Source organism: Arachis duranensis, chromosome 3 (assembly GCF_000817695.3).
Source record: "Arachis duranensis cultivar V14167 chromosome 3, aradu.V14167.gnm2.J7QH, whole genome shotgun sequence".
In the NCBI taxonomy this organism is placed as follows: Eukaryota; Viridiplantae; Streptophyta; class Magnoliopsida; order Fabales; family Fabaceae; genus Arachis; species Arachis duranensis.
This window is the reverse complement of record NC_029774.3, coordinates 36,195,271-36,206,054: the sequence shown is the minus strand read 5'-3', so window position 1 is coordinate 36,206,054 and position 10,784 is coordinate 36,195,271. Positions and strand designations below refer to the sequence as shown.

The window sequence follows — 10,784 nt, the reverse complement described above, 5'->3', positions numbered from 1 at the left end:
CACTGACGGACCACCCAAGAGCTGTCTTGTGTGTCCTTAGCACTTGAATTAGTGCTTCCTCTTCCTGTAGCTCTAAGGTAGAGCTTATGATTACAGGGAAGGTATCACCTTCTCCCAGAAATGCATATTTCAGGGATGTTGGTAATGGTTTGAGCTCGGGTTTGGGAGGTTTTTCCTCTTCCTGAGGGATTTTCAGAGGTTCTATTATTTTCTCTGGTTCCTCCAGATCAGGCTGCGCATCTTTAAAGATATTCTGTAGCTCTGATTCGAGACTCTCAGTCATATTGACCTTTTTTATCAGAGAGTCAATAATATCAATGCTCATGCAGTCGTCTGGGGTGTCTGGATGCTGCATAACTTTGACAGCATTCAACTTAAACTCACCCTCATTGACTCTCAGGGTTAATTCCCTTTTTTGGACGTCAATGAGGGTTTGTCCAGTTGCTAGGAAAGGTCTTCCTAGAATGAGAGTTGCACTTTTGTGCTCCTCCATTTCCAGCACCACAAAGTCAGTAGGAAAGGCAAATGGCCCAACCTTGACAATCATGTCTTCAATCATGCCTGATGGGTATTTAATGGAGCTATCAGCAAGTTGGAGACATATCCGGGTTGGTTTGACTTCTTCAGTCAAACCAAGCTTTCTGATAGTAGATGCAGGTATTAGGTTGATACTTGCCCCAAGGTCACATAGAGCTTGCTTGGTACAAGTACCCTCTAATGTGCATGGTATCATAAAGCTTCCGGGATCTTTAAGCTTTTCTGAGAAGCTTTTCAGAATGACTGCACTGCATTCTTCAGTGAGGAAAACTTTTTTAGTTTCTCTCCAGTCCTTCTTATGACTTAAAATTTCTTTCATGAACTTAGCATAAGAGGGTATTTGCTCAAGTGCTTCTGCAAACAGAATCTTTATTTCAAGAGTCCTGAGATAGTCTGCAAAGCAGGCAAATTGCTTATCCTGTTCCGCTTGGCGGAATTTCTGAGGATAAGGCATTTTGGATTTGTATTCATCAACCTTAATTGCTGTAGGTTTATTACCTACAGATGTGGGTTGAGAAACCTTTTTAGAGGGGTTGCTATCAGCACTTGTATATGTCTGATCTCCCACTGGCATTTGAATGCCCGGGGTGGAAGCTGGAGTAGCGTTAGACGCCAACTCCTTATTTGTTTCTGGTGTCTGAACGCCAGAACTGTGCTTCCTTTGGGCATTCAACGCTAATTCCTTGCTTGTTTCTGGCGTTGAACGCCAGGACTGAGCATGGTTTGGGCGATCAACGCCAGCCTTCCACCCATTTTCTGGCGTTTGAGTGCCAGAATTATTCCTCTCTGGGCTCTTACTGTCCTCAGATGGATTTTGGGTAATTTGCTCATTTCTTGGCTTCCTGCTACCTTGAAGTGAGGTATTTAATGTTTTTTCACTTCTTAATTAAACTGCTTGGCATTCTTCTGTTATTTGTCTTGATAACTGCTGTTCTGTTTGCTTCAACTGTACTTCCATATTCATATTAGCCATTCTTGTTTCTTGTAGTATCTCCTTGAATTTGGCTAGCTATTTTGTTAGAAAATCCAGTTGCTGATTGAATTCAGTAACTTGTTCTGTAGGACTGAGTTCAGCAATTACTGTTTTAGCCTCTTCATTGATGGCAGGTTCACTGCTCAGGTACAGATGCTGATTTCTGGCAACTATATCAATGAGCTCTTGAGCTTCTTCAATTGTCTTTCTCATGTGTATAGATCCACCAGATGAGTGGTCTAGAGAAATTTGAGCTTTCTCTGTAAGCCCATAATAAAAGATGTCTAACTTCACCTACTCTGAAAATATTTCTGAGGGGCATTTTCTTAGCATCTCTCTGTATCTCTCCCAGGCATCATAAAGGGATTTATTATCTCCTTGTTTAAAGCCTTGAATGCTCAGCCTTAGCTGTGTCATCCGTTTTGGAGGAAAATAGTGATTCAGAAATTTTTCTAACAGTTGTTTCCATATTTTTATGCTGTCCTTAGGTTGGTTATTTAACCACCTCTTAGCTTGGTCTTTTACAGCAAATGCAAACAGTAACAATCTGTAGACATCCTGATCTACTTCCTTATCATGTACTGTGTCAGCAATTTGTAAAAACTGTGCCAGAAACTCTGTAGGTTCTTCCTGTGGAAGATCGGAATACTGGCAACTTTGCTGCACCATGATAATGAGCTGAGGGTTCAACTTAAAACTACTAACTCCAATGGAGGGTATACATATACTACTCCTATATGAAGCAGTAGTGGGGTTAGCATATGACCCCAGAGTCCTTCTGGACTGTTCATTTCCACTTAAGTCCATAATGGAGAAAGGGAGATGATGTGAATTTATTTTATTTATTTTATTATTTATAAAAATTTCAAAATAATAATAATAAAATAAAATAAAGACGACAATAAAATTAAAAATGAATAAAAATAAAAATAAAATAAAGAAAAGAATTTAAAAATATTTTATGAAGATTTTCAAAAAAGTGAGGAGAGAGAAAGTGGTTAGGATATTTTCAAAAAAGATATTTTTTTAAATCTTAAAAGGACAAGATTTGAAAAATTTTAAAATTGAAATCTGAATTTTTATAAAAAAAATTCGAAAATATGGCTTAGAAGTAGTTAGAAAAGATATTTTTTTTTGAATTTTGAATTTTATGATGAAAGAGAAAAACACACAAAGGACACAAGACTTAAAAATTTTTAGATCTAATGCTCCTTATTTTCAAAAATTTTGGAGGAAAATACCAAGGAACACCAAACTTAAAAATTTTAAGATCAAAACACAACAAAGACTCAAGAACACTTTGAAGATTCACAAGAACACCAAGAACAAAAGAAAGAACACCAAACTTAAAATTTTTAGAAAACCAATTAAAATTTTCGAAAACTTAAAGAAAAATTAACAAGAAAACACCAAACTTAAAGTTTGGCACAAGATTTAATCAAAGAAAAATTATTTTTGAAAAAGATTTTAAAAAGAAGATACCCAATTGCCAAGAACATAAGCCAACGCTCTAGCCAACTGAGCTATAAATGTAACGTGTTTTAAAGAGGTGTTTTTAATAACTAAAAGTAATTTTTTGAAAACTAATGTTTTGAAAAAGCATAAGAAAAACAAGAAAAATAAAACACAGAACAAGAAAAACCAAAGATCAAACAAGAAAAATAAACAAGAACAACTTGAAGATTAAAGAAGAATAAAAAACACAAATTCAAAAATTTAAAGGAAAATATAAAATATGAAATTGACACCAAACTTAAAATATAAAACTAAACTCACATAAAAATTAAAAATTAATAAGGAAAAATAATATTTTTGAAAAATTTTTGAAAAGAAAATAAAGAGCTCAGATTTAATGACTCTATAACAACAAAAATAAATTATTCCTAATCTTAGCAACAAAATAAACCTTTAGTTGTTCAAACTCGAACAATCCCCGGCAACAGCGCCAAAAACTTGGTGCACGAAAATTGCAATCATACTTTTGCAATCCGCACAACTAACCAGTAAGTGCACTGGGTCGTCCAAGTAATACCTTACGTGAGTAATGGTTGAATCCTACGGAGATTGTTGGTTTGAAGCAAGCTATGGTTATCTTATTAATCTTAGTCAGGATACCAATAGGATTTTTTAGCCTCGATTGTAAAAGATAAAAGAGCATGAAATAGATAATTGTTACTCAATAATGGAGAATATGTTGGAGTTTTGGAGATGCTTTGTCTTCTGAATTTCTGTAACATAATGCTTCCTCACTTTCATAAATACAAGGCTCCTTCCATGGCAAGCTGTATGTAGGGTGTCACTGTTGTCAATGGCTACTTCTCATCCTCTCAGTGAAAATGGTCTAAATGCTCTATCACAGCACGGCTAATCATCTGTTGGTTCTCGATCATGTCGGAATAAGATCCATTGATCCTTTTGCGTCTATCACTACGCCCAACAATCGCGAGTTTGAAGCTCGTCACAGCCATTCTATCCTTGAATCCTACTCGAAATACCACAGACAAGGTTTAGACTTTCCGGATTCTCATGAATGCCGCCATCAATTCTAGCTTATACCACAAAGATTCTGATTAAGAAATCTAAGAGATACTCATTCAATCTGATGTAGAACGGAGGTGGTTGTCAGGCACACGTTCATGGATTGAGGAAGGTGATGAGTGTCACGGATTATCACCTTCTTCATAGTGAAGCGCGAATGAACATCTTAGATAGGAATAAGCATGTTTGAATGGAAAACAGAAATAATTGCATTAATTCATCGAGACGTTGCAGAGATCCTCACCCCCAACAATGGAGTTTAGAGACTCATGCCATAAAAGGGTATCAAATTCAGATCTAAAAATGTCTTGAGATACAAAATAAGTCTCTAAAAGTTTTTTAAATACTAAATTGGTAACCTAGGTTTACAGGAAATGAGTAAACTAAGATAGATGGTGCAGAAATCCACTTCTAGGGCCCACTTGGTGTGTGCTAAGGCTGAGACTTGAGCTTCTCACGTGCCTGGGCTATTTCTGAAGTTAAACGCCAGGTTGTAACCTATTTCTGGCGTTCAACTCCAACTTGCAACCTGTTTCTGGCGCTGAACGCCAGAATGCAACATGGAACTGGCGTTGAACGCCAGTTTACATCGTCTATCTTCGCGTAAAGTATGAACTATTATATATTTCTAGAAAGCCTTGGATATCTACTTTCCAACCTAATTGAGAGCGCGCCAATTGGACTTTTGTAGCTCCAAAAAATCCATTCCGAGTGCAGGGAGGTCAGAATCCAACAGCATCAGCAGTCCTTTTTCAACCTAAATCAGATTTTTGCTCAGCTCCCTCAATTTCAGCTAAAAAATACCTGAAATCACAGAAAAACACACAAACTCATAGTAAAGTCTAGAAATATGAATTTCCCCAAAAAAATATTAAAAATGTACTAAAAAGTAGCTAGAACTTACTAAAAACTACCTAAAAACAATGCCAAAAAGCGTATAAATTATCCGCTCATCAAAGAGTATGCATTGATTTTCGAGACTTGAATAATGCTACTCCAAAGGATGAATACTTTATGCCAATTGCAGATATGTTGATCGATTCTACAGCGGGAAATGAAATTTTAAGTTTTATGGACGGTTATTCAGGATATAACCAAATCTTCATTGCAGAAGATAATGTGTGCAAAACTGCCTTTCGTTGTCCCGGAACATTAGGCACCTACGAATGGGTGGTTATGCCTTTTGGTTTAAAGAATGCTGGTGCAATATATCAGCGAGCAACGAATGCTATATTCCATGAGTTTATTGGAAAATTTATGGAAGTATATATGGATGACGTTATGGTCAAAACAATTTCAGTGAGTCAACATATTGATCACTTAAGAAAAGTGTTTGTTACTATGAGAAAGAAGGGATTAAAGATGAATCCTTTAAAATGTGCTTTTGGTGTGTCGGCTAGAAATTTCCTAGGTTTTGTTGTTCATAAAAAATGAATTGCAATCGATAAAAGCAAGGCTGATGCAATATTAGCATTGCCTGCGCCTAAATCAAAGAAAGCAGTGCAATCTTTCCTAGGAAAGGTGAATTATCTTAGAAGATTCATATCGAATCTTTCTGATCGAACTCGAGTGTTTGCACCTTTAGTAAAACTAAAGAGTGACTCACAGTTTGAATGGACAGATGAGCATCAGTTAGCATTCGATTTGATTAAAAATCATTTTTCTAAAGCTCTGATTATGGCGAATGTTCATCCGTATAAGCCTTTAAAATTATACATCGCAGCATCTATAAACACAATTGGATGTATGTTAGCCCATGATGATGAAAATGGGCATAAACGGGCAGTTTATTACCTTAGTCGAGTTCTAACTGATATCGAAACAAGGTATTCCCCGATGGAGAAATTGTGTTTATCTTTATATTATGCTTGTATGAATCTAAAATGTTATATGGTGACCAAATCGGTGAAGGTTATAGCACAAACTTATCTAATCAAATATATGTTAAGTTTTCCAATGTTACGAGGACGTTTAGGAAAATGGATGCCAGCCTTGACAGAGTTTGATTTACATTATGTCCCGGCCAAAGCTATGAAAGGTCAGGTCATTGCAGATTTTTTGGTAGATAATTCAAAAGATCTGAATGATCAGGGGGCAAATGTAATCGACGTTGAAGTTTGTTATTAGAAGTTATATTTTGATGGATCGAAGCATAAAGATGGCGCAGGGTTTGGAATTTTTATTATATCACCAGAGGGGACTCCATCAAAATTCTTATCCAAATTAAAATATCCCTGCTCGAATAATGTGGCGGAGTATGAAGCTTTGATTTTGGGTCTTGAAAGATTAATTAGCAAAGGGGCTTTGGAAGTCCAGGTATTAGGGGATTCTCAGTTGGTTTTGAAGCAATTATCGAAGGAGTTTAAATACAATAATGAGAAGTTGCAAAAATATTTAACAACTGCTTGGGAGTTGTTAAACTCCTTTTGAAAAGTTTCATTGGTTCACATCCCAAGGATTCATAACGAAAATGCTAATGAATCAGCCCAGATTGCTTCGAGATATAGAATCAGCACAAAGACTCTTAAAAAAATTGGCTAGTATCCATCAAATATTAGTACATGATAATGAAAGAGAGGCTTTGTGTATAGATGAATGGGGAGATGATGATTGGAGAAAACCCATTGCTGAGTATTTGAAAAACCCTAGTGCTTCAGTTGAAAGAAGGATAAAATTGTAGGCGATAAATTTTGTCTTGATGGCTGATGAGTTGTATAAGAAAGGGATCGATGGGAGTTTGTCGAGATGTTTAGGTCAGGATGATCAAAATATTGCTTTGGGCGAAGTCCATAATGAGATATGTGGTTCCCATCAAGCTGGAAAGAAGATGAAATGGGTGTTGTATCGCAATCATGTGTATTGGCCATCTATGATAAAATATTGCATCAATTATGCAAAAGCATGTCAAGAATGTCAGAAATATGGTTCGATACAACAGATTCCAGCATCTGAGTTTCATTCGATAATAAAGCCATGGCTATTTAGAGGTTGGGTTTTGAATTTGATTAGGTTAATTCACCCTTCTTTATCAAAACAGCATAAATTTATCTTGGTAGCAATCGATTATTTTACGAAGTGGGTTGAAGCAGTTCCCCTAATAGAAGTTGGTCAAAATGAAATAATAGACTTCATTGAGGAATATATTATCCATCAATTTGGAATTCCTCAAACATTGAGCACTGATCAAGGGACTATGTTTACCGGTCAGCGAATTAAAAATTTTGTAGCCTCGAGGAATATCAATATGGTTACCTCAACTCCATATTATGCACAAGCTAATGGGCAGGTGGAGGTAGCAAATAAAATCTTGATAAGTCTAATTAAGAGGCATATCGGGAATAAACCCCCGAACATGGCATGAAACTTTAAGCCAAGTATTATGAGCTTATCAAAATTCACGAAAAGGGTCAACAAGTACTTCACCCTATAAATTTGTTTATGGCCATGATGCAGTGCTACCACTAGAGATTAATTTGAATACTTTGAGAGTATCAAAACAGAATGATTTGCCAGTTGATGATTACTAGAATGCAATGTTTGATGAGTTGAATGAATCAGATTTAGAGCGAATCCTGGCACATGAGAGTATAATTCGACAAAAAGAAAGTGTTGCTCAAAGTTATAATCGTCGAATAAAAGAAAAGTGTTTCAGTGTAAGTGAGTTGGTTTTAAAGGTTATTTTGCCAATGGAAAAGAAATCGAGATTTCTTGGCAAATGGTCCCATACTTGGGAAGGTCCTTTCCAAGTGATAGGATTGTATTTGGGAAATACGTATCGAATTAAAGATATCAAATCGAGAAATATAATTGATTTGAATAATGGGAAATATGTAAAGCAATATTTTTGTTTGCCAAATTGAAGTCAAGGTGCATAAGTCTGACAGAAAGTAAAATCACTACAAATACTGAAATCAATACTGAAATCTAAGAGGGATGGTGTGCCAAGAGTCTTGCCAAGTCTGACTGTAGCTTTGCCCTATTGTTATCCAGAGTTGAAAGTGGTTCAACATGCATGAACTTTTCATATTGGACTTTGTCAAGTTGTTTCTTGTATTCTTCTTGGTTGGTCTTAATAGAAACAATTTCTTGAATGATTTGTTGTTGTTCTTGTTGGGCAGTAGTCAGAGGTACACCTATTTTAGCCTATCTCTCACGTACTTTGGCAAGCTTTTCATTAATTTAGGTCAATTCTGTTTCGAGTCTTATCTCTTCCTTGTCATAAACATCTTGAATAGAAATAGCATGAGAAATTCTCAGATCGAACTCTTCACGAGAAGCTTTTTTTGGTTGAAGAGCAGAGGTACAATTATCTACTTCAGTTTTGATCTTAGCCTCTTCGTTTTCGATCTCTTGGAGTTTATTCTGAAAAGCTACACTGTTGTTGGCAAGTTGTTTGAATTGTTGAATTATGGCAGAATACGGACTAGAAGCCAGAAATTCAAAGGTAGAATTCAAAAGATCAGATAAAATTTGGTTGAGAAGGGTATCCTTGATCCATGCAGCAGGTGGATGATCCAAGAGTTTAAGAAGTGACCAAAGCTGCTCTCGAGTATCAACATCCAACTTGAATAGAGGACTGGATAAAGAAGGTCTAGGAAGTGTTGGAGCAGGAACAGGCACTTCGTCCTCTTGGATAACTCGATTTAAGACAGAAATCAGGTTAGCCAATGTAGCACTTGTAGGTGTGGTAGAAGTGCCCAAGTTTTTAGACTCTTGACTAGGAGGTGTTTGGAATTCAGCCTGTTGAGGGGGACTAGAGAATCCCTGGGGAGTTTCTAAGACTCTGGATCAAGGTGAATCTGAATTGGTAGTCTCAGCAACTCGAGAGACAGAGTCAGAGTCTGGGGCCATTTGGTTTTTAGCAGAAAGTGCAGCCTGATTGTTAGGTGAGGTTGGTCCAAAGATTTGAGTTTGTATTGGAGAATGCTGCGTAAGGTCTTTTGTCAAATCAATCATCTGCGTTCCAGGGGGACAAGGAAAAGCAACTTGTAGTGGTTCAACAGACCCCGTAACTTAAATTGAATCATGAGATATGGAATGTCCCAGATCAAGGTGTTGTTGCAGCAGTGGTTGATCAGGTGCCACAGGAGATATGATTAAGTGAGTAGCAGTGGTAGGCTGATATAAAAGGTACACAATTATAAGTTAAGATTTATTCCAACACAAATGAAATTTGTTTAGAAATGATGATGTTACTAGAATGAGTCTTGGCTTTCGAATTAACCGAGGACCAGGGTCTGAATCAGCTATATCCTCTGATTTAGAGGAGGCAGTGATAAACCACTATTTTATGGTTTATCTTATGCTCAATTGAGTGGTTTTTATCAAGTCCTTGCACACTTATTCATACTATTTGCATGTTTTACATTTTCCTTCCTAATTCTGTGCCATGATTGAGAACATGCTTCTTTGGCCTTAATTCTGCTATTTATAATCATCTCTTATTACCATTCGATGCCTTGATATGTGTGTTAAGTGATTTCAAAATTTACAGGATAGGAATGGCTTAGAGGATGGAAAGGAAGCATACAAAAGTGGAAGGAATACAAGAAACTGAAGAAACTGCTAAAGCTATCAGCCTGACCTCCTGGTACTAAATCAATCATAACATGAGTTACAAAGGTCCAAATGACACAGTTTCAATTGCGTTGGAAAGCTAATGCCTGGGGCTTCACAATAATATATAATTTGCTATAGTTGATCTGGCGTTTAAGGACGCGCACACGCAAAGCACGCTCACGCGCTCATTGGCGAAAAGCCCATCTGTGCACACGCACACCTGGCGCATACGCGCGCATGAGCCGCGACCTGTACGTGGCAAATTTCATCCCCAGCAATTTTTGGGTTGTTTCTGACCCAATTTTCAGCCTAGAAAACACAGATTAGAGGCTGGGAGTGGATCAGAATCAGATCATAATTCACTTTTCATAATTTAGATGTAGTTTTAGAGAGAGAGACTCTCTCCTCTCTCTTAGGATTAGGATTAGGATTCCTCTTAAAGGATTCAGGATTTTTTATTATTTCAACTTACAATTTCTTCTAAGTTCCAGGTTCAATGTTCCTTTTGTTTATTTTCCCAATTTAATTTATGAACTTTTCCATGTTAGAATTGATACCTTCATTTAATATAATTTGAGGTATTTTAGAATTATGATTGCTTTCTTTTATTTATATAAATAATTTAGATTTTTCCCTTTTGACTTTCGTTGAGTCATTGGAGACACTTGAGTTATCAAACTCATTGTTGATTGAAAATTGGAATTCTTCAAGAATTAATTCGAGTTCCAATAACTCTAGCCTTTCCCAAGGAAAGACTAGGACATGAAGAATCAAATCAATTCATCCACTTAACTTACTTTCATAGTTAGAGGTTAACAAAGTGGGAGAAAAATCCAATTCTTATCACAATTGATAAGGATAACTAGGATAGGACTTCCAGTTCTCATACCTTGCCAAGAGCTTTATTAGTTATTATTTTAACTACTTGTTATTTTACATTACTTGTTCAACCCTTTTGAAAACCCCAAAGTATACCTTTGCATAACCAATAATAAAAACACCTCCCTGTAATTCCTTGAGAAGACGACCCGAGGTTTAAATACTTCGGTTATCAATTTTATCAGGGGTTTGTTACTTGTGACAACCAAAACTTTTGTACGAAAGGATTTTCTGTTGGTTTAGAATCTAATACTTACAACGCAATTATATTTGTGAATTTCTTTACCGATAGAAATCC

At 36.4% G+C, this 10,784-nt stretch overlaps 1 protein-coding gene across 1 annotated transcript; it reads left to right on the top strand.

Moving 5' to 3' along the window:
• The first annotated feature begins 6,746 nt into the window (after positions 1-6,746).
• Positions 6,747-7,575, top strand: LOC107478734 (uncharacterized). Its single transcript, XM_016098869.1, has 2 exons — positions 6,747-7,251; positions 7,502-7,575. Exons 1-2 carry the CDS (start codon positions 6,747-6,749, stop codon positions 7,573-7,575), a joined length of 579 nt encoding a protein of 192 aa, XP_015954355.1.
• Positions 7,576-10,784: the final 3,209 nt, after the last annotated feature.